The sequence below is a fragment of the Lytechinus variegatus genome, chromosome 5, assembly GCF_018143015.1.
Source record: "Lytechinus variegatus isolate NC3 chromosome 5, Lvar_3.0, whole genome shotgun sequence".
NCBI classification, from domain to species: Eukaryota; Metazoa; Echinodermata; class Echinoidea; order Temnopleuroida; family Toxopneustidae; genus Lytechinus; species Lytechinus variegatus.
The window spans coordinates 4,130,512-4,156,929 of NC_054744.1; the positions used below are offsets into that span (position 1 = coordinate 4,130,512).

The 26,418-nt window shown below is 37.9% G+C and overlaps 1 protein-coding gene across 2 annotated transcripts; it reads left to right on the forward strand.

The window, feature by feature from the left end:
- The first annotated feature begins 2,681 nt into the window (after positions 1 to 2,681).
- On the forward strand, positions 2,682 to 26,396 carry LOC121415101 (fanconi-associated nuclease 1-like). 2 transcript variants are annotated; one of them, XM_041608196.1, is made up of 14 exons: positions 2,682 to 2,702; positions 4,393 to 6,159; positions 8,157 to 8,297; positions 10,466 to 10,652; positions 12,151 to 12,288; positions 13,782 to 13,880; positions 16,003 to 16,137; positions 16,755 to 16,983; positions 17,572 to 17,733; positions 19,794 to 19,953; positions 20,808 to 20,911; positions 21,533 to 21,727; positions 24,605 to 24,733; positions 26,279 to 26,396. In XM_041608196.1, exons 2-14 carry the CDS (start codon positions 4,461 to 4,463, stop codon positions 26,390 to 26,392), a joined length of 3,492 nt encoding a protein of 1,163 aa, XP_041464130.1. In that variant the 5' UTR covers positions 2,682 to 2,702; positions 4,393 to 4,460; the 3' UTR covers positions 26,393 to 26,396. The 2 variants fall into 2 exon arrangements, with proteins under 2 accessions (XP_041464130.1, XP_041464131.1); XM_041608197.1 differs by lacking the exons at positions 19,794 to 19,953; positions 20,808 to 20,911; positions 21,533 to 21,727; positions 24,605 to 24,733; positions 26,279 to 26,396 and adding an exon at positions 19,653 to 19,772.
- Positions 26,397 to 26,418: the final 22 nt, after the last annotated feature.

The following is a 26,418-nucleotide window of genomic DNA, read 5'->3' on the forward strand; positions in this document are numbered from 1 at the left end:
ATGCTACATGTCCTTCGGATCGTAGCACTCATGATATGGCCTTGATCAGAACACTAGAAACTTGAGAAATGTCATGAATAATTACGAGCGAGCGGAGCGAGCGAGCCGAAATGTTTGCGTTTTTCCGTCAAAACATACACATATCAATTTGTTGTGTACAAAAACGCTCCTTTTATAAGGCATAGAAATGGGACGTTTAACGCACAGTCACTAATACGCGCCGCTGTCTTCGCATCGTGCAGGCAGTCTACGTGTATAGTGGCGGGCTGCTACATTGCGGTGCAGGGTGTTCAACTTACATATTGTGAGCGCACTCATCAGCTGCGTATTTTCACTTCTTCTCCTTTCTCTCCTTTTCTTGTAATTTTTCCTCGCATTACTTGTTTTCATAAATTTCCCTCTCACTTTCCTTGTTTTCTCACTCCCTTCAGTTTTGTAACTCTTCTTGATCACTTGCATTCATTGGCACACCCCCCGGTCAAAAATGGTACGGTTCTATCCAACATACACTCAAGTCGTCGCTGTAATACGAATAGTGAAATTCTTCACGCGCTGCGTTGCCTAGCCGCTTATGCGTGTTTACTGTGTACTGTACTGTGTACACACAATGCCATCGGCTGAACCGGCCGCCAAACTATAGTGACCAAAATTGCAAAAGCTTTTGCAAATGTGAAAAGTGACAGAGGTTTTTTTTATCCAATCAAAATCATTCTTAGGTATTCGCAATCTACAGCATTTTCTGCAAAATGTCTTTTTTGATAGGGTCTATTGTGACGTATATATTTTTTTACAACAATGTGAAGTCGCACCAAACGTTTCGTTTCCCGCACTTGCCCATTGGCTCATGTACAAATGGATTTCCAAAATCATCAAGAAAGGTTCCAAAAACCTCAAAAGTGACAGAACTTAATTTGACTAAAATTGACTGAAAATCATATCATGTTCAAGGTGAGAATCTGCTCTATTCTGTTCTGTTTTGATAGATCACCTTGTTGCCGCGTTTAGGAGATATCTTAGTAAATCCCTCAAAACTGCGTATTTTCTATTATTCTCCATAGGGAAATAATTTAACACGCTACGCACTGCAAAAAAGGAGCGCAAACAAATTGATATGATTCTTCTCAATAGCTTGTTGGTAATGATTACATATTAGTTGATGATACATGTAAGTTCTGCTCGTAAGTCTCATGATATGGCCTTGATCAAGAGACTAGAAACTTAAGAAATTTCATAAATGATTACGAGCGAGCGGAGTGAGCGAGCCGAAATTTTCGCGTTTTTCCCGTCAAAACATACATTTCTTGTCAATAGTTTGTTAGTAAATCAAGTATTAGTCGATGCTACATGTCCTTCTATTCGTAACACTCATAATACGGCCTTAATGAACAGGAGACTAGATACTTATGGAATTTCATAAATTATTATGAGCGAGCGGAGCGAGCTAACCGACATTTTAGCGTTTTCCGTCATTTTGGTTTTCATATTGGTAAAACATATTTTGTAAGAAAACGTCATGATGTCTTTGTCTTGGTTCACTTGTATTCATAAGTATACATCATGATAATCATGTATGGCCTTGTTAATGGCGATACCGTGATCATGTCGGCGACATGCATGCGGAAATAAAAGATATAATAAAATGGAGCGAGCGAAGCGAGCGGAAATTTTTTCTGTGTTTTTCGTCGGAAACATGAAATTTTGTTCATTATTGCTGTCATATACATTATTGGGTAGGGGAACTCTCCGTAACCAGACCAAGGAGTTATCAGGCGCTTTCCCGATAACTCCTTGACCAGACCGACCTCTGGGAAGACAAGCAAAAAAAAAAAAAAAAAAAGGAAACGAAAGGGGGGGGGGTAATTGAACCCCCTTAACCCCCCCCCCTTGCGTACGCGCCCCGTGTTTTGGATGTCCCCAAAATTTTGAAATTTCAGATCGATTATAATATCATATCCCTCCATAGACCAAAAGCTTATGTCTCTGTTATGTTGGTTGTTCCGCTGAACTCCGTTGGTTCCACTCAATAAAAAAAAAATGTTAGAACTCCTCGAAACAGACGGCTGCGAGCTGCCAGCTGTCTAATACCCTGGTCTAATACCTCCACTGATCGGACCGGCTTTACGCCAGTGCGTATGTTGCTGGTGTTCCTATTGTTTTGATAAAAGGACTAACGTTAGCTGCTTTTTTTTTTATTCATTTTGGGGGTACAAAATATTCCCCTATTCGGCTTGCCATAGGCTTTCGGCTGTCGATGCACGACGTCCGCAAAATTCCTGTCCTGACAAGCCAGTTTTTCAACACGAGTTCGCGCAGCACAGCCCGGGCAACTTTGCGGGCCATGGCATAGCCATACGCATATAGCTAGCTAGTCTAACCCGATACTCTGCCCAAGTCAGAGACAGAGCTAGTCAGAGATCGAGAGGATAGATTCTAGAATCTAGGTAGGTATCTCCCTGGCTTGGTCAGAGCACAGTCCAGGCGGAGCTGCGGAGACCCCTCTTTCTTAGCTGATCCCTCCACCTTGGAAATTCATAGGAATACGGGCCATAGAGTCCAAATGGAGGTAATCCTGATCCTGGATACAGCCACTCATTCAGTGAACAAGGTTATGGATAGATGTCTAGATCTACAGTCCTACTTGCCCCGGGGACCCCGACACGTCTTCGGGCTGCCGCAGTAACAGTCCTACCTACAAATGTACGGTACGTATGGCAGTGTATCCTATTGCCGGACACCTTTATTTCAGTGCTTGAGGAAATACAATCAAGAAAAATTATCATTTGCTGTTGCAAATACTCTTGAAATTATGAATATGATGAAATCATTTTATATTTTCCAACCGTTTTCTTTGCACCGCACTTGCCGCATACCCCTCCGTGAAAAACAATTATTTTCGTGCGTGACAAATTACATCATAATTTCATTAAGAAAATTTGATAATATGCATATTTATGCTAATTTGGGCACCTAATTTGCATAATTGGTGAAATGGGCGTTACGTATGGGACAATTATAAAAACTCATAGAAAATAAAAATAAAACTTCTGAGATTTAGTCATAGGTGGGACAAGGACCCCCTAGCATCTTATTACTTTTGGGGGAAAAAGTGGTGTCATCTAATTAATTATCCAAATTAGGTCTTGTCCAAGGATGGAATGTCCCATACGTAACATTTTGAGGATTTTTTTTAGTTATTTCTCATAATACAATACTTGTATTGCTGCATCTCTGGGAAGTTCTAACTTATTAAGTATGAAAATTTATACCACAAAAAGTTTCAAAAATAGAGTTTACTTTTTAATTAAAAGTTAATTAAAAATTGTTAGGTATGGGACAACATATGGGATATTTACACACAATGTCAAGTGGGAGATTTGTGTACAAAGTGAATGGAGAAAAACAAATTTCAAGAGTGCTCTAAAAAGTAATTATTTACCTTTTCTTTAGTTTTAGAGACAGATTTGTTATGAATACTGATAAATGAAAACAATCGAAGCGAAAAAATTTTGAAAATGGAAAAATATGAAAAAATAAAAAACAATAGAAATATAAGAAATTCATGAAAAAATGAAAAACAAGAAAAAAAATGAAATGGCTAATTTCCCTTTCAGTCATATCAAATATGTCTCAATAGAACATTCTGAAAGAAAGAAACTCTTTTGTTATTTCCATATTTTAAATTATTTCAATTTTTTGAATTATGGGGAAAATTGTGTATGTTCTCTATGGGGACAAAATGTCCCATAAGTAACTGTCCCATACGTAACACCATGGGCGGAAATCCCAGGGGGACGTGTCCCCCCTACTCAAAATAGTAGGGGGGACACAATATCAAATGTTCCCCCTACTAGTTTGGGTCTTTGGTGATGCTAAGAAATATATCACTCAAAATGGGAATGAAACCTGCGATTTGGGGCGAGATGACCTTTTTCTTTTTTTGCTTGTCAAATATATTTTTGTCAAAATGACCTTAAATTTTAGATAATAGCCTTTTTTTTTCTTTTTCTTTTTGCTTGTCAAATTTTCCAGACCCTTGTCCCCCCTACCTTTTCGGAGAGATTTCCGCCCCTGCGCAACACGTCATTAATTTGTTTGATTAGCGTCTGTAATTAGAGGGATTTGGCTTATGACATGAAACTTGCGTGAGATATACTAGAGTATTGTGATTTCTATCACAGTTGACAAGTGAAATACAAGGGTATTATCGACAAAACGAGAGAAAGGTTATTGATATCGCTAAGTGGCAAAAAAAAGCGATTATCAACAGGACTATCGATAACAGCCCTATAAAAAATTTGATATTGAAATTTACTAAGTAGTTTTGAGAATGCTGGAATAAAAAGAATACAGAATACTTTACTCCCTCTGTGACTATAAAATCTATTTCAACAGACCCCATTGAGATGGCCATAGCATGCTTGAAGTCTGACCAATGTGAGCTGTGAAAACCACCAGAAGTAATGGAGACTCCTGCAAAGAGAGCCAACACCCCAACATCAGGAAAGAAGAGGAAGAGACCTGCTTCCATTTCTCCAAGAAGAGGGAAGAAAAGACTTTCACTATCAGAAGTAAGAAAGCATGTGAACTCAGCCACAGCCTCACAGCCAACGAAAAGAGATGATGCAGGAACATCATGTAAAAATCCCCCTCGTTCCATAGAGTCTTTCTTTGCAAAAGCCAAGCCTCCGCGGTACACGCCATGTCCTGTTTGCTCCGAGGAGATCAAACTGTCGGAGATCAACAGACACCTGGATTCGGGATGTCTGTCCAAGCAAGAGAGTCCCGCTAAAGGAGAGGAAGAGTCTGTGAAACAGAGTTCAAGAAAAGTTGCAGATGTGAGGAATGATGTCAAAGATAAGAGGACAAGACGTCGCCTCCAGAACAAGTTTGAGTCGAGTCCTTTGTATCAGCAAAGCTCTTCAAGCCTTTCATCTGATGACAATCAAGAAAGTTGTGTCCTAAATAATGGCTTGGAGGGTAGTGAAATACCAGGAACACTTGGTAAGGAAATCAGCATTGGTAATGTCCTCAACCAGTCTAAAGGTGCAGATCAGGATTCAGAGGATGCTTTTGTTCAATCATCAGATACGAGTAAGCCAGTAAAACAAAACAAACGGGACAAAGCCAGATCCCGGTTAAGCTTGAAGAAATTACGGCAGAGAAAAGATGATTCAGAATCAAATTTTGAGTCGGAAGAAGTGCATGATGTAACTAAAGATGCTATTAGAACTGAATCTCTCTCTCAAAGTAAGAAGGTTACGTCACCTTTTTTCAATCATGCAAGGAAAGGCAGTGCCAATATCAAGTCACCAGGAAGTGCAGTCAGGTCGAGTGGCCAATCTGAGGGAACCCTTTCACAGAATCTGCATAATGCATCCTCAGATTCTGCAGTAGAATCTTTCAGGATTACCCCAACTCGAATCTATATTCCTGAAAAGAAGAGTTCTCAATCGACTTTGAATTCTGTGAGTCCTGAAACCAAAGCATCTACCTCTTCGACATCATCACAACGGGGAGGTTCCAGAAATAAAATTTCTCTGACAGGATCACCTTCCACATCCACAGGACATGACAGAGGTTCTAGGAAGATTCACAGAACTCCTGTGAGAACTAAATTGTTCAGTGACTCGGGGAAACCACAGGTTGAACCACTACCAACACAAACAAGTAGGTTTAGTAAAGATTATGTATCAAAGGATCACAGACAATCCGCAAGTGTTCCTTCAAGTGAATTATGTACAAGTAGTCCCATAGTTGATGTTGAAAAAGGTCTGACTAATGGCCCTGGTGCTAGCTCTTCACCGCCTTCTATACCTACCTCAGCTAACGGCTCATATACATCAACTCAAAAGTCCACTTCTATAGAGATTAACAAGGGATTATCATCAAAAGGAGAAAGTGCAGCAACTTCATCTTTAAGTACTTCCCATTCATCAACACCCAAGAAAGGCTCACCCTACACCTCCCCAGCAAAGTCCGGTACAACGGCAACATCTCCTGCGAGGTCGGACACTCTCGGGTCTCCACATAAGCCAAGGGAACCTTACTACATAGTGAACTTCAAGCTGATCTTGAATGCTGTCCTGAAGAATGAGTTTGATGCTCACCTCTTTGATGATGAAGATCATGCCCAGGTGTCCAAGTTCAACAGTTTGTCAGGTAAGCTCCTGTCAAGTTATGTTTAATTTCCTCTTAAGTGGAGAGCCTTGAGTTGTATTTTGTATATTGATGCTTCGTTCTTTGAAAGAAATTACAAATGGAAGATTTTATGTCCATACAGATCTATGCATTTGAGATATACAGTGTAGGAAAAGCATTAAAGAAGAATAAAATAGCTTCGAAGCAAGAAGGTACATACACTGTACACAAAGTTCGCTGGTGAATACTATCGAATAAATTTCTCCCAACCCTTAAGAGAAACTTTGAAATTATCTAAGTTACTTGTTCTTTCCATCTTTGAAGCACTCCTGAGACCAAATTTCAAGGTTATGATCAATTTACCACAGTAATGAAATAAGGGCATGTTTGCAAGAGATGGGAATTTGTCAGACTACAATTTTTGAATGCAGTTCTTACTTGTGTTGGATGAAGGAAATGCTGCATGATTCTTGAGAAGGGAATGATTTTCCTGGTATCGCATCGCAATTTGCTGCACATTTTTGAAAGTCTGCTATGTATAAAGTCTTTTGTATAGCATATTTTTACATAGGACTGTACAATATAGTTGAGAGCTTTTCTCTTATGACTCAAAATGTTATTCAAATTTATAAAGCAAAATTATTCCCTGTGGAGATAATATTACGTTTTGGTTTCTTACTCTTAACCCTAAAAAGACTGGGGGGGGGCTGATTCAGCCCCCCCCCTCGACATTTTTCGTGATAAATCCGCTGCGCAAAATTTTTTGACCGCGTCGCTCGCTGACTTTTTACTTTCAAGTCTCGCGCAACTTTTGAGACCAAAATTGTGACCCCCGGGTACGCGGTTCCGAAATTACGCAACATTTTGTAAGTGCATGCAGACCCAAAATTACTCAAAAACGTGAATTTGTGTACAAATCCAATGCAAATAGTGTTTTTAGCCAAAATTCATAAATGTATCATTATTTTTCCTTTTACTGCTTAAAATTAATTAATTTTATCTTTTTTATGGTCCAAATAAAGTCCCCGACAATTTCCATTGAAAAAACAGTAAAAAACAAAAAGTCGAAAAACAAAGAAATACATAAGAAATTTAGAAAACAATAGAATACATAAGAAAATAAATGTGATGTTGAAATTTTTTTGAATAAATTTGATCAGATGCCTATCTAGAGTATGTGAAACAAAAATTAGCATTTCAGGGGCATTATTTTATTAATTACAGCAAACTTATGATTTTACGCATAAATTAGCATAATTAATGAACATGAGATTTTTGCAGAATTTGATGTTATAGTTTTGTAGATAATGCCATGGGTAACGCGTGTGCCAATTTTCGTCGCGATCGCGCGATCGACGGCCGAGATCATAAGGGGGGCTGAATCAGCCCCCCCCCAGTCTTCTTAGGCGTCGAAATAGCCCAGTCTATTTAGGGTTAATGCTTTGGCTAAACAAGGGAAAATTAAACATCAAAGCAATGATTTCCCTATACTGAGTATTTTCATTTCAAATACGTCCGTTCATTTACCAGGGTGCTACATAACTTTTAAGAAGCACTTGCCCAGTTGGGCAAGTAAATTTTTATATAGTTCGAATATACTTGCCCAAAAATTTATTTCACTTGCCCGAAAAATCATTGAAAAAAACATTTTACCTCTCCAAAAGAAAGTTTTGCGATTTTGTAAATCATTGACCTTTTTCTCTCTTTTAACATGAACTTATCTACTTTGCTAAATTTCATTTCTTTTTCCAAAGTGATTTATCTTCCCTGCCATGACCAAAATTAGGGTCAATAGATAAAATCAACCCTAATTGTGGTCATTCTACTGTCAGAATTTTGCTTGCCCAATTCGGGCAAGTAGTTGCGGTCTTTACTTCAAAACACTTGCCCGACTCTAACTTTTACTTGCCCCGGGCAAGTGCGTGTGTATCACCCTGATTTACTCTGTACATAAGCCTTTTGTTCATAATCCATATTTTTCTTTCAATGTGCAAATTATTTCACATTTCTTTACAAAGGTCCTGCACAACAACTGTATGTGCGGCTTTTCCAGAGGAAGTTCACCTGGTTTCGAGTGGCTAAAGTTGACTATCCAAAGATTTCATTAAATCTGAAACCCCTCTTCACTGAGATGATCAATGCTGGTTTGCTGATAACGGGTGAGTGTGTGAAGGAAATAATGATTTGGGGATTATTTGTTGGCAATTTGGATCAAGGCAATTGGGATTGGGCTCAATTACAAGGTAATTGATCAATTTGGTAATTAATTACATTTTTTAGTAATTTTGATTTGAAATTGATATTTCTAAAGGGAAATTAATTGTAATTGACTTCAATTACTGTCAAATACTTTTAAATGCATTTAATTACTTTATTACTAACTTTATTATTTGATTGCTTATTTCTCTTTTTCCATAGCTATATATCTCTTGCATGCAACTGTATCATTTCCCGTGGTGTGGAGGAAAGAGGAGACACTATTGCTATAAAATAAGAAGTGCACACATTGACCATTTGAAATATTTGGAATACCCCCTAAAAAAAATCAGCTTTAATGGGTGATTGGGGAAAATGTGCATGAAAATACTCTTTTCCTCCCCCCCCCCCTCCCCCCTATATACGGAAGCTGGACCTGCCCTGATGAGCAAGGTCACGACTCACGAACTTGTAAAGTTTACATGTTGTACATGTACATCACGATTTCTACAAATGAAGAAAGCATGTAGATCTACATTTTATTGAGAATGTCAATTGACTTTAACATTAAAGGGGAATGGAACCTTTGGAACATATAGGCTTGTGTAGGAACAGAAAAATCAAAGAATAAGAATAAAGAAAGTTTGAGGAAAATCGGACAAATAATGAGAAAGTTATGAGCATTTGAATATTGCAATCACTAATGCCATGGAGATCCTCCCATTGGCAATGCGACAAGGATGTGTGATGTCACTGATGAACAACTTTCCCTTTGGTGGACTATAAAATACCCTCAAAATGTCTCTTTTTGCTTTTTCTTATGATGATACAAACTCTCTATCCATGATGTATTCTTAAAAAATATGTATTACATGCCCTCATGTAGAAAGAACACATGATCTATGGATAGATGTGATAAAAGAGGCAATTCAAGTGAAATATATACTAAAGTAATTGGTAGAGTTGTTCACAAGTGACATCACACATCTTTGTCGCATTGCCAATTTGCTATCTCCATAGCATTAGTGATCGCAATATTCAAATGCTCATAACTTTCTCATTATTTGTCCGAATTTTCTCAAACTTTCATTGATCTGTTTCTTTGACTTTTCTGTTTTCACACAAGCTATCTTGTTCCAATGGTTTCATTCTCCTTTAAACAGAGCAATAGACAGGATCAATGCTCTCTAAACTAATAAAACCTCCATGTTGTCAGTTTCTTTCTAACTTAGAATTATGTTGATTTGATTTATGACTTTATGAAAAGCAAATTGAAATTGTAATTGACAAAAGTAATGGGTAATTTTAATGGAAAAAATGTAATTTAATTGAAAAGTAATTAAACATTTTTTCAATTACGTACATATATTTGTATTATAATTGAAAGTTATTGAGCCCAACCCTGTAGGCAATAAGATTTGTAAATCTAGTGCGCAATCTAGGTAGTCTTAACTCATTGTATCATACATTCAACGTCAGCCATGCAGCTATCAATCTTTTTTTTTATTTCCCTCCGATAGGGCATATATTTGCATAAACATTTTAACAATGATATAATTGACCTAATACCAAGCATATCGTACACACATAGCATAATTTTGTACAAAGTATAGGCCTACAGGGCGTTTCAAACAAAAGGCAACCGATCCTGGAGTGGCCATGTCCTACACCCATCCGTTCCGCCGCCGACACATGCAGCAGCAAAGAACATATGAGCATTGAACAAGGCCCCTCCAACAATAATTGATCATCTCTCATCCGAAACACACTGCACATTCATCGTGAAAAATATGTTTACATAATACAGAAATACATATCAAGGTCCAGAAATTTTATTACAAAATGACAAGAATTCTTTCGAAATTTACCCATTTCTTATCAAATTTACGTGTTTTGTTTTCCATAATACTAATTTGCCTCTCATTTGCTATCAATCTTATTCATCTTCATGTTTTGAAATATTTGTGGATGTTAAAGGTTGTTTTTTACCATGGGCAACTCTGAACTGGTTTATTCACATTGATACAATTGCCTATTTTATTCTGGTTATATTTATGGATGTTCAGTTCAATAATTACTATTACTGATCAAAGAATCATTCCTCTTCATTCCCACCTCTGTTAATTTCCAGAGAGTTCTTTGGACGACCTGGCTGTCACACTCAAACTGCTGATGGCACCCGACCTGAAACAGTTGGCCAAGGACTTTAAGGTCGGAGGGAGCGGCCAGAAGGGTGACATGGTGGAGGCCATCATTAAGTATTCCTCCAGACAACGATCCTTCTTTTCAGCTAACATGGATAAGATTGTACTGAAAAAGTAAATATGATCAGGGGCTCGTTTCATAACAAGTTGCTGTGGAATGTCAACTTTTGTTGGAAGAGCCAAGCAGGAGGCAGAATCTTCACTGTTGTCATGGTAGTTGACATTCCAGCAAGATAAACTTTTTGTGAAAATGGGACCAAAGGGCTTGTTTCATAAAGACTTACACGTATAACTTTGATTACTTAGCCATTATGTTTAACCACCATGGAAATTCTGATTGGGATTGGCTGCTGAACCCTGTTAGGTGCCATAATGGCAAAGTTACCAAAAATGCAACTTTTTGTGAAACTTGACCAAGGTTCTCTTGTCATAAAAAGTTGCTGTGATAGCAACTCTGGAATGTCAACTTTAATTAAAGGAGTTAGCCAGGAGGCAGAATTTTCACTGTTGTCATAGTAGTTTACTTGTCAGCAAGAGTGGTTTTCATTGGCTGCTCAACCCTAGTATTTGCCGTAATGGCACAGTTACCAAAGATGCAACTTTTTTGTGAAACTTGCCCAAGGTTTCAATCCCATATATTTATCCGTGTGTCATCTTTAAACCATTGTGAGAAGTCACCATCACATCTGAAACATGTGTAACTCATTCATTTTTGGTAATTCATTCCAGACAATTTTCATTTTAGATTGCAACGTATTTTAAATTTAGTATTGGTAAACTTTAGGATATTTCATAATTGCCCTGTTTTGTCTTTGATTGATCGCGACACACTTCTTTGACCTGTAGAAATTTACTGGCTCTTGAATATCTTTTGTAGGATGATTGAACCAGGGGTCTTTACTAAACTTTTTTTTTACTGGTCCAACCTGTTCATGTCGAACGAGTAGATCCCCAATTTTTCAATGTTTTACTGGTCTGAACCTAAAAATAAAACCTTCTGGTTCCCCCAAATAAAGAAAAATATAAATAGAGTTTATTTTTCTGACTTTAATTGCTTTTATCCCCCCCCCAAACATACATGAGAGTCATTTCTCAATATTGGGGAGCCATTTTTGAAGATGCCAGAGCTATTTATATAATTTACAAAAGAGGAGAAAATATCATTTGTATCAGTTTGATATATTTTTTACTGGTCTCGGACCATCTGACCAGTGCCAGTGTCGTGCCCATATTCGTATGTTTCTTTAGAAAATTTAAACATTTACTAATATTGGTAATCTTATACAAGGCTTATAGGACGTTAAATGGAGGCCCCCGTGTAGAGGAGAATCACCACCTTTGCACGTTGAGAACCCACTGCACTATTCGAATAGTAGTGGGAAAACCTGGTGTAGTGGTCCACCTGCATTCCCCAACCAGTTATCTGGAGGAGAGACCTGCGGGTCACAGTTCTGTGCGCGCACCCTTCTGGGCGACCCAGATTGGCTGGCTCCTTCAATGCGCCTTTGAATGTCTTTGACAGATATATGGCACTTTACAAATGCTGTGCATCATCATAAACTTCTTTAAATAACCTTGTCCATATCACAATCTTCTGTTTGATCTTTGCTAGAGCCAAGAAGCTTCTTGGTAGCTGCGTGAAGCTGACTAAAGAACCTCGAACAGTTTTCAACAGGATCATCATGCTGTTCTCACTAGTGAGACAAGATCTGATAGAGGAAGAAAAAGGCAGCTCTGGTCAGTCAGCTTTGTAAGTATACATGCAAGTGTAGGTGTAAGTGTAGAAACGGCCATGCAAGGGTTAGCAGTGGGTGATTTCAAGTTAAGTGTCAACCTTTTGGTGTTGGTGCTAGGTCAATCATTACATGAGCATACAGTGTAGCACCAAACATAATATGAAGTTAGTCCTGAAAAGTCCCTCTCCAGGGTTCCGTAACACAAAGGTTAGCGATTGAGCGTACGCTTGATTTTCACGATTGATTGTACATTGTAGTCAGTGGAATCAAGCGTAGAAAAATGTACAATCATTGCTGAGCTTTGTGTTACGGGCCGCGGGAGTTGAGTTATCAATTTTGTGATCTGGATCATTGGTGTAAACTCATAGAAGGTGTTGGAGTTTGGAAACACAATCCAAGTTGTGCTTCCAACACCAACACCGGACTTGAAATCACCCTGTGTATAGAATTATCAGTTATTATCATTGTAGTACAGCTTGTATTGTTTTCTAATCAGGATTAACATGTACCCTATCTCTCTCTCTTGTCTCTTCCCCTCTATCTTTCTCTCTCTCACTCTTCTCTCCTCTCTTTATATCTCTCTCTGTATACACATTTATTGATTAGTAAAATAAAATCCAGGGGCCCGTTGCATAAAACTTTTTACCTGAGAAAACTCAGGTTGTTTTTACCGGAGTTTTTGCCCTGTGTTAAAGTCAATGGCAGAAATCAGACTAACCTTAGTTTTCAGTTTTTACCAGAGTTTTCTCAGGTAAAAAGTTTTATGCAACAGGCCCCAGTTGTGTCCTATCCATGACTTTTTCTATGACTGTATAACTGTTTGCAAAAAATTAGCAATGATCCATGCCAAACAGGTACCTCATACAAGTCATGTAAATGGTTTATTTCCAATTCGTCTAATGCCAATTCATCCATTGCTAACTTGTCTACTATCATTTGGTCTACCATCCGTTCATACACTATCCACATGGTCTAATTGCCAGTTCGTCCACTCACCATTTCATCTAATAACCTGTTGGTCCAATAGCCATTTAGCCCATATACCATGTGGTCTAATAGGACCAAGTGTTAATTGTGCAAAATTAATGAAAATGAAATGGATATTAGACCAACTGGTTATGAGATGAAATGGTCATAGACGAAATGGTGATTAGACAAAGTGATGGTTAGACCAAATGGTACATGTAATTGGATTGGACCAAATGGTTGCTAGACAGAATGTTGGACAGAATCATGGCATTTGACTAGAAAGAAGACCATGTGGTTAGTGGACGGTTGGCAGTAGACGATTCGGCAATTTACCCTCATAAACATCTGAAGCAGTTCAGTTTATTTTACGTTTTCATTGAATAATTCATGATAATTATACTGTTCAATTCTTTTAGCAGCCTATACAAGCCATTGATCTTTGCACTTTCGTGATTTATTTCATCAAACTCAGAGAAAGGTTGGCTCTTATTTGCAACTCTACCAATCACCCTTTTTTCTATTTATTCAACTGTAACAGGCAAACAGAACTCCTGGTAAACATGGGTCGTATGAGCTACCCTGCCTACACTGTATTCAGAACAAGAAGTTTCTTTGCCTCCAAAGAAGATTTACTCAGGTTAGTATTCCCAAAGTCATGTCGACAAAACGGACTCGACTCTTATCTGCTATAAAGTGTGTGCGAGACGCATTAATTTCTTCTTTAATAAGGCTTCTCTCTAATTTCTTTTCCCCCTGTGTCTGTAATTTGTGTTGTGTTACTGTTTGTAATGGTTGACATTTTATCAGGCTAATGACTCTTGTTTACCCACATTTCCATAAAATGTTTTTACAAAGATGTACTGTACTTTGTTAATCATGTGTTTAATTGTTGATCATGTATCTAAAATTTTATTGTTGCATTTGTATTTTTTAATGGAGAATGAAAATATTTTTTTAACTTGAATTTGACTAAAGAATGACCAAATCTATGAAAAAAAGATGAAAATGAAAATCCATATTTTATTGTTTGAAATGAAATCGGAAATAGAAATACTCTGATTTTTTGTTTTGCTCAATTGAAAAATGACAAATTTGCCTTTATTGTGTGCCCATGCTTGCATGACCCAAAGAATCTTATTTATTTTTAAAGCAAATTATGCTAGTCTAATTAGTGAAAGAACATACATTTCTAGTTATATCACTCAACCCCTTTTTATTTAAAAGTTATGTCATTTTGAAATAAGAGAAGTCACTTAATGATATAATCGGAAAATGCAATTTCTACCTGTCTTCTGTGTGCTTGCTTAGATTTCATATAGTTAGTCAATTTATTGAATCTTGATGTACATGCAGATCTACAGTGATATGGTGATAATTGACTTATACTTTAAACACTTTCTCATGACAGTAGCCTCCAAAATAGCATTTATTATTCTTAGGAGACTTTAACTCACAAGGCCACTTTTGGCTTTATTTCAAGTCCTCCTTTTCGTTTCCCATATTATTACTGTATACACAGGCTTAATTATGCATGAATATCATTGTATTTATTTTAGTAGTATTTTGCATGTTTACATTTTTTAAATACTGATGTATATATTTGAATGTGTTTTTTATGTATATATCTGTACTCAATGCCTTTTTTTAGAAATGAATAAAATGAATAAATAAATAAACATCATTTCTTTCAAGAAATGGTAGTAGTATTGTAGGTTTAAATCTGTTTTAAAACCCTTGCATTTACAGAAATGGTAGTAGTATTGTAGGTTTAAATCTGTTTTAAAACCCTTGCATTTACAGAAATGTTAGTAGTATTGTAGGTTTTAAATCTGTTTTAAAACCCTTGCATTTACAGAAATCCCCCTCATCCTCTCCCCTCCACTGAAAGGTAAAAAGAAAGAAGTTCGGCAAAAAATTATTTCATGAGAAAGTCTTAAAAATCAAGGTTAAATGCCGCCATATGGATCTAGATCTGGTACATTGAAATAAACTCATCTTTGTGAAATCATGAAATCTTAGTTGAAAACCAGTAATTCTGATGATTATTAATAACACAAATGAGCATACATAGGACAGTGTATTCATACTGTTTGGAAAAAATTATGGAATTCCGTGTTTATTTTGCTAATTTCTCAACAATTTCACTTTTTTTCAGAGCCACTTTGCACATATTTTTTATTTGTACTTACAAACACTCGGTCATTTTATTGGATTCTGTTCAATCTCATTTTGATATCGTTACCACAACTGGTATTTATCTTTATTTCTTTTCGCTGCATCCTCTTCTATCAACCCAAGCCTCCTGCTCTCCCCCACTAATACATGTCTTCCCCTCTGACCAGCCACCTCAAACCCAATTGCTTTTCTCATTAAAGCAGATACGAACCAATAGCGCCATCTCGAGTCCTCAACTACTCATACTTAATAATAATAATAATAATAATAATTATTAATTATAATTATTAATTATAATAATATTATTATTATTACTCATACTTGGCCGGTTTCCTGACCCATAATGCTAGTGTAGTCTAGTAATATAGACCCACTTGAATGATAACATGCTAATTAACTACTCAATACATTTACACCAAAACACTTAAGTTTGTCTAGATGCAAATACAATTATAGGTCACTTTATCCTCTGTAGTGTTAGTAAATATCTGAAAACATAATTTAAGACTATGTATTTATAACACACAGTCAATGAGAGATCACACACAGTTCACTCTCCCTTTAAATGATATTTCTTACATCAGGTATGAAGTTGCCTTGCAGTATGAGAATGATATAGCCGATGCACTGGGTATCAATGACTTTGAGTTGGCTGACAGACTGCAGGCAACAGCTATGGTGACGTATAAGGAGCTGGCCAAAGACGAACAAATTCTCAAGTAAGCTGGCTTTCATAATGATTCAAATCACTAGATGGTGACACGACATTTCCTCTGGCGACAGTTGCTCCCGCTTTATTTCATATAGGGTAAGGTTTAGGGTTGCAAAAGGGTTTTAATTTAGGTTTAATAAGATAGGGTGTAATGTTAAATCCAGGGATGAAGTTGGTCATTCCATTTAGTGTGTGGAATTTACTGCGGAGCAATTTTTGCCACAGCAAATGTCATGGAACCAATCTGATAATAAACCCCAGGCTTAACTCAAGACTAAACAATAGAATTTTAATCCACACATGCATGGAATGCTAGGTGTCGTCTTACATCCAAGAAATTCATGACAAAGTTGACGTATCAACAACAGCTGAAATTCATTGTACCCTTATATTATCATATATTAATTTTATGTTCTTAACTCTTCATGCGTTCACATCATTTCCTTTCTAAATGGTAAGATGAAAGTCGTAGCTGTATAAATAACAGAGAGTAATATTCTAAGTGATGTATTGGTATAAAAATGATTTTGTATGTGACTTCCTAAATAAATTTCAAACATTTGAATATGAACTCATAATTTCATATCATAAGAAGTAATGTCAACACCCTATCAACCCATGCAGGCACGACGAGACCCTGCCTGAGTATCTTCGCTGCTACAGCGCCGGCTGGGTCTACACACACGTCAGGTACCAGGGTGTGGAGATCAGGCAGAAGCAGCGAAGGTATGAAGAAGCCGTGGAGCTCCTGCGAGCCCTCCTGGAGCAGAAGGTCTACTGCCCTGACAGGAGAGGCGGGTGGTACGATCGGCTGGCGCTGAATCTCGATCAACACTGCAAGAAACAGCATGAGGTATTGAAGGATTGAGCTTATCAAGCCCCCCCCCCCATTCTAATTTTTGGTTCACAGACTTTATAGGAATCTGATTAAATGTACATTTAAAAAAATTCAACATCACCTTTATTTTCTTATGTATTTTATTTTCTGAATTTCTTATGTATTTCTTTGTGTTTCAACTTTTTGTTTTTTATTGATTTTTAATGGAAATTGTTGGGGACTTTATTTTGACCATGAACTAGATGAAATCAACTGATTTTAATCAGTAAAAGGAAAAATAATGATACATTTATGAACTTTGGCTAAAAACACTATTTGCATTAGATTTGTACACAAATTCATGTTTTTGAGCAATTTTGGGTGTGCATGCACTTACATAATGTTACGTAATTTCGTAACAGCATACCCGGGCATCGCAAATTGGGTCTCAAAAGTTGTGCAAGATCTGAAAGTAAAAAGTCAGTGAGCGGCGCATTGAAAAATTTCGCGTGGCGGACTTATTGTGAAAAATGTAGAGAAAGGCGGAGTCCGCCCCACCTCCCAAGCCTTTTTAGGTTTAAACATATTACAATCAAAGTTTTGAAAACTTTTCTTCTATTGTAGGCACTTGATTGCATCAAGGACGGAATGGCTGATCCCAAAGTAAGGGTGGGTCATCGATTGGCTCTACAGCTCAGAGCCCAGAAGATACTCAAATCCAACAAGAAACAACTCTCAGAAAGAGCCGACGAATTTCAGTTTGATGATGTCTTAGAAACTCCAAAGGTAATCTTCATCAACTGAATAGTTCTAAGGGTGGTTTCAATTTCAGTGACGACCTTTTGGTGTTGGTGCTAGGTCAATGTTTTCATGAGCAGAGCATCAAACATGACATTTGTCCTGAAAACTAAGTCACAAGGCATTGAGCCGTTAATGCTGTGATCTGCATCATTTTTATAAACTGAGAACAGGTTTTGGAGCTAGGAAATGCAATCCAAACTGTGCCACTAACACCACACTGGACTTGAAATTACCCTGTGATTAACCCTTTGCATGCTGATGTTGCAATCTTGCACATTCGTGCAATATGGATACAATTTGGAAATCTTGAATTAAAGAAAATAACATGGAAACAATTGGCATTATTACCCCCCCCAAAAAAAAAAAAAAAAATTCAGCATGCAAAGAGTTAATTACACATACATTTAGTTCTTGGCTGAAATAGTGTGTGGACAACTGCAGCCAGTGTTTATCCTTCTTGTTGAGGTATTGGATGTTCGCATGGCAGGATAAAGGAATGCCACTCGTTAGGAAATATTCTGAATTCTGCTTTTGAAAAAAAAATTCAGGGAATACAAAAGATAATTTTTGTAAGATGTTATTCATTCTCAATTTTTCACCGGTGTTCTGAATAATTCTGTTTGGCACACCTGACGATGCACCAAAAACGGAACTCTTCTGGAAAGGTAAAAATAATAATAATTGTGGGCTTTTAAGTTCTTTCCATATTATTTTGAAAGAATGTAAGTAAAAACATCCACTGGAAAGAATTAGTCTTCAGATATCCTCTCGTTCTAATATGGGAAAAACAAGATTAAATGTTTGAGCCAAACTTTTCTTTTTTGCAGTCCCTTGTCTGTATTTGATGTAATTTAGTGCATGTCTCTAATAGCAAAATAAAATTAATTTCTGATGAACATGTCTCTGGTGATTGTCACAGCATCCAAGAATTTTGAGGTGCATTGTCATTTATTTTTAATATGATTCCCACTGGAAATCTGAGACCTTTAGAAACCGGGACTTTGATACCGTGTACCTTGTAGTTCCATTCCCTGAAGTCCTCCACCAGGAAGGGTAACTCAGGGCTGACAAGAGTGGGAGTATTATTACTCTGTTTTGCTTTGTTGCAGGTTTTGCATGTTTAGTTTACCTGTGCCCCGTCTAACGAAGAGTTACGATTGATCCATTTATTTGTAACTCTATGGAAATCCATCAGTGTCGTAATTGTTTTTACGGGAAATTTGCACAATGTCCCTTGTAAAGAAAGAGAAGCACAGCTAATTTTCAAGAAAACAATGAATGCATGAATATACATCATATCTAGAAAATATTTTGAACAAACATGCATATGTTGACGTTGCTGGCCATCCATAGTGATTGATTTGATCAATCGCAACTTTCTGTACGACGAGGCACAGGTACAGTCAAATGAACAGTTCCTATCAAGGAACTGTGGAAATGGAATCTTACAGCATGTAAAAATGAAGGTGCATTGTAGTTGATCCTTAATAGGTTACTACATGTATTCAGGGAACAGTCCTTCCCCATCATACATGTGGACGTGGTGTTAGGAAGACCTTCACCAGTTCCTATCAAGGAACTATGGAAATAAGATGTTTTATGTAAAAATAGAGGTATATTGTAATTGATCCTTAGGTCCTTCAGGGAACAGTCCTTCCCCATTATGGACCCAGTGTGAGGAACACCTTCAACAGTTCCTAACCAGGAACTGTGGAAAAGGAATCCTACAGCATGTAAAAATGAAGGTGCATTGTGTAATTGATCCTTAAGTTGCTTTTCAGGAAACAGTGCTTCTACTTCCTGGACCAAGTGTTACAAAGACTTTCATCAGTTTATATCAAGGAACTGTGGAAATGGAATCTTACAGCATGTAAAAATTAAGATGCATTGTAATTGATCCTTAGGTTACTATTCAGGGAACAGTCCTTCCACTTCCTGGACCCAGTGTTACAAAGACTTTCATTAGTTTCTATCAAGGAACTGTGGAAATTGAATATTACAACATGTACATGTAAAAATGAAGATGCATTGTAATTGATCCTTAGGTAACTATTCAGGGAACGGTCCTTCCCCATCACGGTCCCGGTGTGAGGAACACCTTCATCAGTTCCTACCAAGGACCAGTGGAGACGGATGAAGGTATCGTGGTGTGCAGTGTGGAGCAAGTAGCTCTAGAGCATTACAAACAGCAAGGATACACTGAAGGTAGGGTATCTTTGACAGATACTGCCATTTCAAGTGGATCTCTTGCAGGGTTTAGTTGCCAGAGTGGGAAATGCCGGTGGTAAATACCAGTATTCAATAATGCCTCTGTAATTTTTGACTAAAGTTGGAATAGCGGAAAATGTAGGTAAATACCATGAAATGTACTTCTTGAATATCTTCAGGTATTGCCCAGGTGTTTCTCAAGCATATTCTACCATTTCCTTGTATGTACGTCAATACATTCCTGCGTATTACCCATCCCCCCTCCCCATTATTTTGCTCCTTGTCAGTAAATGCCTATATTTCCCAGGAAGTTGCCAAACTTGGGAGGTGTTTCAAAATGATTTAAGTATGACTTAGAGTCGAACTTAAATGTCTAGTTGTGTGCATTTTAAAAGGCATTACCACATTGGTCAGATCATGGGAAGAGGACGCGCACTACTGCGTATTGATCAATTAGATTGCTTGTTGCATTTCAGATATGCGTCGGCATGTAAGTGCGATTTAAGTCATACTTAAATATTTGTGAAACACCCCCCTGATCTCTTGCCAAAAGACCATGTGCACTAGGATAATCTTAATGCATACTCTTTTATGAAAGCATTCAAAATACATTGTGAAATTTTTTTTTTATTATTATAATGTTAATTCAATTTTGATTGATATTTCTAAACAAGAGGCCGTTATAAAATCCATCGGAACCGTGTAGTCACTTTCGTATATGCATGATATCTCGCTATTCAGGGGGTTGACACAATAGTTCATCCTCGATGTAAAATAGGTTCACTGTTGAATTTAAGCCAGTGCTTATAGTCTATTATTACAGGCCTTAATCTTGTTTCCCCTTTTTAAAGGTATACATGGTGAAGGAACCACCTACAGCACTCTTATCTTTGTCATCTTTTGGGATATTGTCTTCCATCCGAACATCCCAGATGTCTTCTGCTATCCCTATCAGGTCAGTTACCTATTATTCCTTTTTTTTATGTACGAGTTTTAACTTTGTGCAACAGACTCTTCAGACTCATCAAACAATTTGGCCAATGTGAATCTGTTGAGGACAATATATTTGAAATTCTCCCCAAGGCCAGTCAAAATGATATACAGTGGTGCTCAAAAGTTAGTGAATTCCACAAAAAATAAACATTCAATGAAGTTTGTTTCTCTTGGCTCGCCGATAACAGTGTTGTAGTGTTGTTGTCTACATGATAGAGTGTATTTTGCTCAACGTGAAAGAGTGTATTTTGTGGTGGGGTTCACAAACTTTTGAGCGCAACTGTAGATTATTTTTACTGTCCGTCAGGGGAATTTCAAATATATTTCCCTCAACCGAATCATATTGGCCAGAGTCTTGAGACAAGGGCAATATATTTCGTATTTATTATTACTATTATTATTATTGTTATTATGATATTATTATTATTGTGGTTGTTTTTATTTTCATTACTATTGTTTTTATTATTATGATTATTAGTATTATGTTTTTTATTAATTATTGTTATTATTATCACCATTGGGAATGTAGAAGGGTAAAGTTAGCCACTGTCAACTTGTATCGCCCCCCCCCCCCCCCTTCCAGACAGCACCATTAGACTTGAGGACAGATCACTTCTACGCCAACCGTTGCGATGCTATACAGAGGAAGTTAGACGAGGTTCGAGAAGCGGACGAGGAACAGCTAGCAGCCATGCTGGAGGCCAACTGGCTGGAGTATGAGGGAGACCTGTGTGTGGGTCTCAGCTGGGAAATCTTCAGGGATGTGGAACATGCTAAGGTAGGGCTTTGGATAGAGATGATGAGGAGGATGATTATGATAATGATGATGATGAGGATTATGATGAGGAGGAAGAGGATGATGATGATGATACTTATAATGCGGATGATAAGGATGATGATGATGATGATGGTGGTGGTGGTGGTGGTGAGGAGGATAATGAAGATTATAAGGATGAGGATGATGATGAGGATGATGATGTCGATGATGATGATGTCGATGATGATGATGATGAGGAGGAGGAGGATGAGGATGAAGGAGACCTGTGTGTTGGTCTCAGCTGGGAAGTCTTCAAGGATGTGGAACATGCTAAGGTAGGTCTTTGGATAGAGAAGGAAGGAAGATCTTCCTCTGCATTGCCATTCACATTTCATGTTGCTTTCCTTGCGTCCTCTGTGACATACTTCCCATAGTCATATTTGCCATAGTTCCTCTTCCTAAAGAGTTTTTAACTCCTATCTACTGTTGCTTTTCTTCGTGAGGATGACAAGTATATTTTGCTCTGCACGGATGTAGAAATGTTACTTTCCCTAGAGCAGGGGTTCTCAAACTTTTTCTTTGAAGGGCCAGATGAGACTCCAAGTAAACCTGAAAGCACCAGGGTAAAATGGAAAAAAAAAATGTACGTGAACCGCGATGACCCTTGCAGTCGGGGTCCTAGATGCTCTCTTGTGCAATCCAGCCCTTATTTTGGGAGCATTAATCCAACAAATTTTAACAGTTTCATATGGAACGCAGGAAAAATTAGAAAAGATTTCAAAATACAGCGAGAGTCAATATTAATGATAACAAAATTGTAGTACTTTGTTAAAAGGAATCTAGATTTTACCTTTACCTGTACATACCTGGTATTGGGGAGATAATAATATCTTGAAGTATCAATATTTCTTGTAGTCAAAGTAAAATGAATAATAGAGCATGTCTGTTGTAGACTCTAATAAGGCTGTCAGTCTCCTGGTCACTTTCAATATATGGGAAAAGTGACAGTCTGTCAGCAACAAGTTGCTTGAATCTTTACACAAAAGGTGTAATTGCCAGACGAAGGCACTGGTCAAGCAGGGGCTGCGGAAGTGGGCGGGGGCTTTAGCCCCCACTTTTTTCCCAAACCATGTACAAAAATGTAAAAATGACCATATAATTGTGATTTTTTGCATGGCCCCCCCCCCCTTGAAAACCATTCAGCAGCCCCTGTCAAGGTACTTCGGCATGAGTAAGTTCTTTAAAATGTTCATTGTGGAAAGTGCACTTTGGCACCTGTATGTAGATCCAAACATGGTGAAAACAGCGCTGGTCATCCAATAAAGTAGATCGAACAGATAGAAAAGACTACATTTTGTTTAAAAGTCAAATTAATTTGACTGCCACACATACTTTTATTACGGTTAGGGCTACATGGATACACAATATAATCATATTGAGCTATGTTTCATATTGTGACTTAAAAATGATTAAAAAAACCCAGCAGAGTCTCGCGGGCCGGATTGAGAAGCTCAGCGGGCCGGATCCGGCCCGCGGGCCATAGTTAGAGAACCCCTGCCCTAGAGGCTTGAAGGGCTGGCAGTTGCTTGCTGCGTTCCAAGTGCACCCTTTTGGGAGGTCATACAATATAGAGAACGAAGTACTTTTCAGTTGGAGGCCAATCAGTTCATGCAGTACTTTCCTTGTATAGAAATTGAACTTAATTATTGGACATGGCTTGGTTATAGTGGATACCCCATGATCTCTGATATTCTGTATCTTGTATCATTTTATCCACCTTTTTCAATAGAATTCCTGGACCACTTTCTCTGTATCCTCTTTCTCTGTAAGCGCAGGGATAACCAGAGACATTTGTACATGCATGATAAATTTCTGTCAACTTCTCTCTCTCAGTCCAGTTTTCAGACGTCTTCCAATTTATTTTGGACTTTGGGTATTTCTTCCCTTTTCACCTTCTTTGTCTCTTTGATAAAAAAAGTTCAAGGATTCCGCAAAATTGTCCATCTAGAATTTTGAAACAGCTGTTCAGTTCATTTTCGCTTCCTATGATTTCGCTATCGCAAGTAGCAAATCCTCTTCAGCTTTCTGTTAGGCCATGACTGGTAGGCATGACAGGCCTACCCCGTTTCGTGCCAACTTTGCTCTTGTTCATTCCTGCATATTCATCTGTCCAAACCTATTTTAGTACAGAATGCATTCATGGAGTGGAACACTTATTCGTGTTGACTTTTTTGCTGTCAGTATATCTGGCTCTCTGTGATGATGATAAATGATAATAATGATATGATGATGGTGATCATTGCAACACAATGGTGATGATTTTGATTGTGATGGTAATTATAATGAATAAGATGATGATGAAAATGATGATGGTGGTCATAATTGCAAAATGATGATGATGATTTTGGTTGTTATGGTGATAACAATAGTGAAGAAGATGATGATAGTGATGGTTATGATGGTGATTTCAATGATGGAGGTGATGATGATTATAACGATGATGGTCAGAAGATGTGATGATGTGGTGCTTCTTTAGTATTTACACATTGAAGATATAAACTACATGTATTCACCACCCTCTCCTCTTTCTCTCCATACATCATAAATTGTTGATTATATTGTACCGTGGTCTATCTTTCCAGTGTGTTGGCTCTGTTGGTAGAGCGTCCGTCTCACGACTGGGAGGTCGCGTCAGACCAAAAGACAGGAGATGCTGCTACCCAGTTTGGAATTCAACTTTTAAAGGGATAGAGCCTCGTCGATCTGGCGCTGCACAGCGGCTGCCGGGCCCATGTTCAATTGGGCAAAGCAAATTTTCTAAGTATTTTAATGCCATGAATACATGTATTTCGAACAATAAAATATTGATTTTCATCTTTTTATCTTTCCATATTTCAGGGTTTGCTTAGGTGCATAGGGGGCAAGCTACTGAGTGCCATAGCCGAGCGTATCCTTACCAATCATCGTCATTGCAGAGCTGGTCGGCCTGATCTCACCATGTGGAACCCAGAGACCAAGAAATTCAAGGCAAGTTTCTGAACGATAGGTGTCCTCAAACTTTGGTAACTTGTGAATATTTCCTCCCTGAGGAGTGGGCTCAATTTGTAGGTGTCACCTGACATCATCAAGTTTGATCCTGAAAAGGGAGCACCCAGTCTTGTCATTTCATTAACCCTTAAAGGCCCAGGGTATATGATCAGAATTATGCCTGCAACAATTTCCATCGAAAAAAAACAATGAAAAACAAAAAGTCGAAAAACAAAGAAATACATAAGAATTTTTTTTTTTGAATACATTAGAAAGAATTTGCGATACCAAATTTTTTTTGAGGTACATTTGATCGGATCCTACAAAGAGTCTGTGAATAAAAAAATTAGCAGTGTTGGGGCTGCATGATAGTTGATTAGAGCAAATTTTTTATTTCATGCATAAATTAGCATACATGTACATGTAATTAATTCATTTAAAAAAAAATTTTAATATTCCAAAAAAATTAACCATACAGCCTTGTAGATTTTATCATACATTACCACCGTGCAAATTCTTGCAGCGCTCGCGCGATCAAAGGCCGAGATCTCAGGGGGTAGAATCCGCCATCCCCCCCCCCCTCGACTGTGAGATGGGTCTAAATAACCCGGCTCTTTTCTTCAGGATCTTAAGAAAAATGGTCAGATTTGTCAATTATTATTTTTGTGATCGTTATGCCTCATATGTTTCTGAATATGGCAAGAACATACCTGCCGAAACATTGAGTTTGGGTGGTCATTTTCAGGGTCAATAGTATGCCTACAAAAGAATATACGATGTACTGTACCAACAAGCCTCCACATCAGACAAATGTGTTCAACTTTAGACTACAGCTTGAAAAATATTTCAATTTGCAATTCATTTCCTCAATTTTATTTTTTTCTTATAACCCTTGCACAACTTTTGTGACATACAGTGTATTGTTGGAACATGGGGCATCATGGTCTTCTGGTTATAACTCGTATTTCAATCTGAGAGACGTGGGGCGTGGGTTCGATTCCCAGCCATGGTATTTTTTCATTCACCAAGAAATTTACCCACATTGTGCTGCACTCAACCCAGGTGAGGTGAATGGGGGAGAAGAAATTCCCTTGAATGCTTCAGCGCCTGTACGTGTACACCGTATGGCAGCTCAGCTAAAGATGGGATAATGAAAAATCCATGAAAATCCATAATTTATTGTTCGAAATAGATATGAAATACTACGAAAATTTGCTCTGCCCAATTGATCATGGGCCCGGCAGCCGCTGTCCAGTGCCAGATCGACAAGGCTCTATCCCTTTAATCGTTGAACACCAAACAGGGTAGCAGCAACTCCCATCTTTTAATGTCTTTTGGTCTGACGCGGCCGGGGTTTGAACCCCCGACCTCCCGGTTGTGAGACGGACGCTTTACCAACTGAGCCAACACACCGCAGCACTTTGTATTCTCAAGCAAAAAGCACTTTATAAATCCAGCTATTATTATTATTGATATATTCCTTCATGATCAGGTGAGGGAGTTCTTTTTATTTACTTACTTAGAATACTATTTTTCCCCTTTCAGTTGGTTGAGGTGAAGGGACCCGGTGACCGTCTTTCACAGAAGCAGATTCTCTGGATTGATTTCTTCCTTCGTCACGGGATAGAGGCCGAGGTTTGCCATGTAGAAGGTATGTAGGACCAATCCCATGCCTTCTTTCAGAT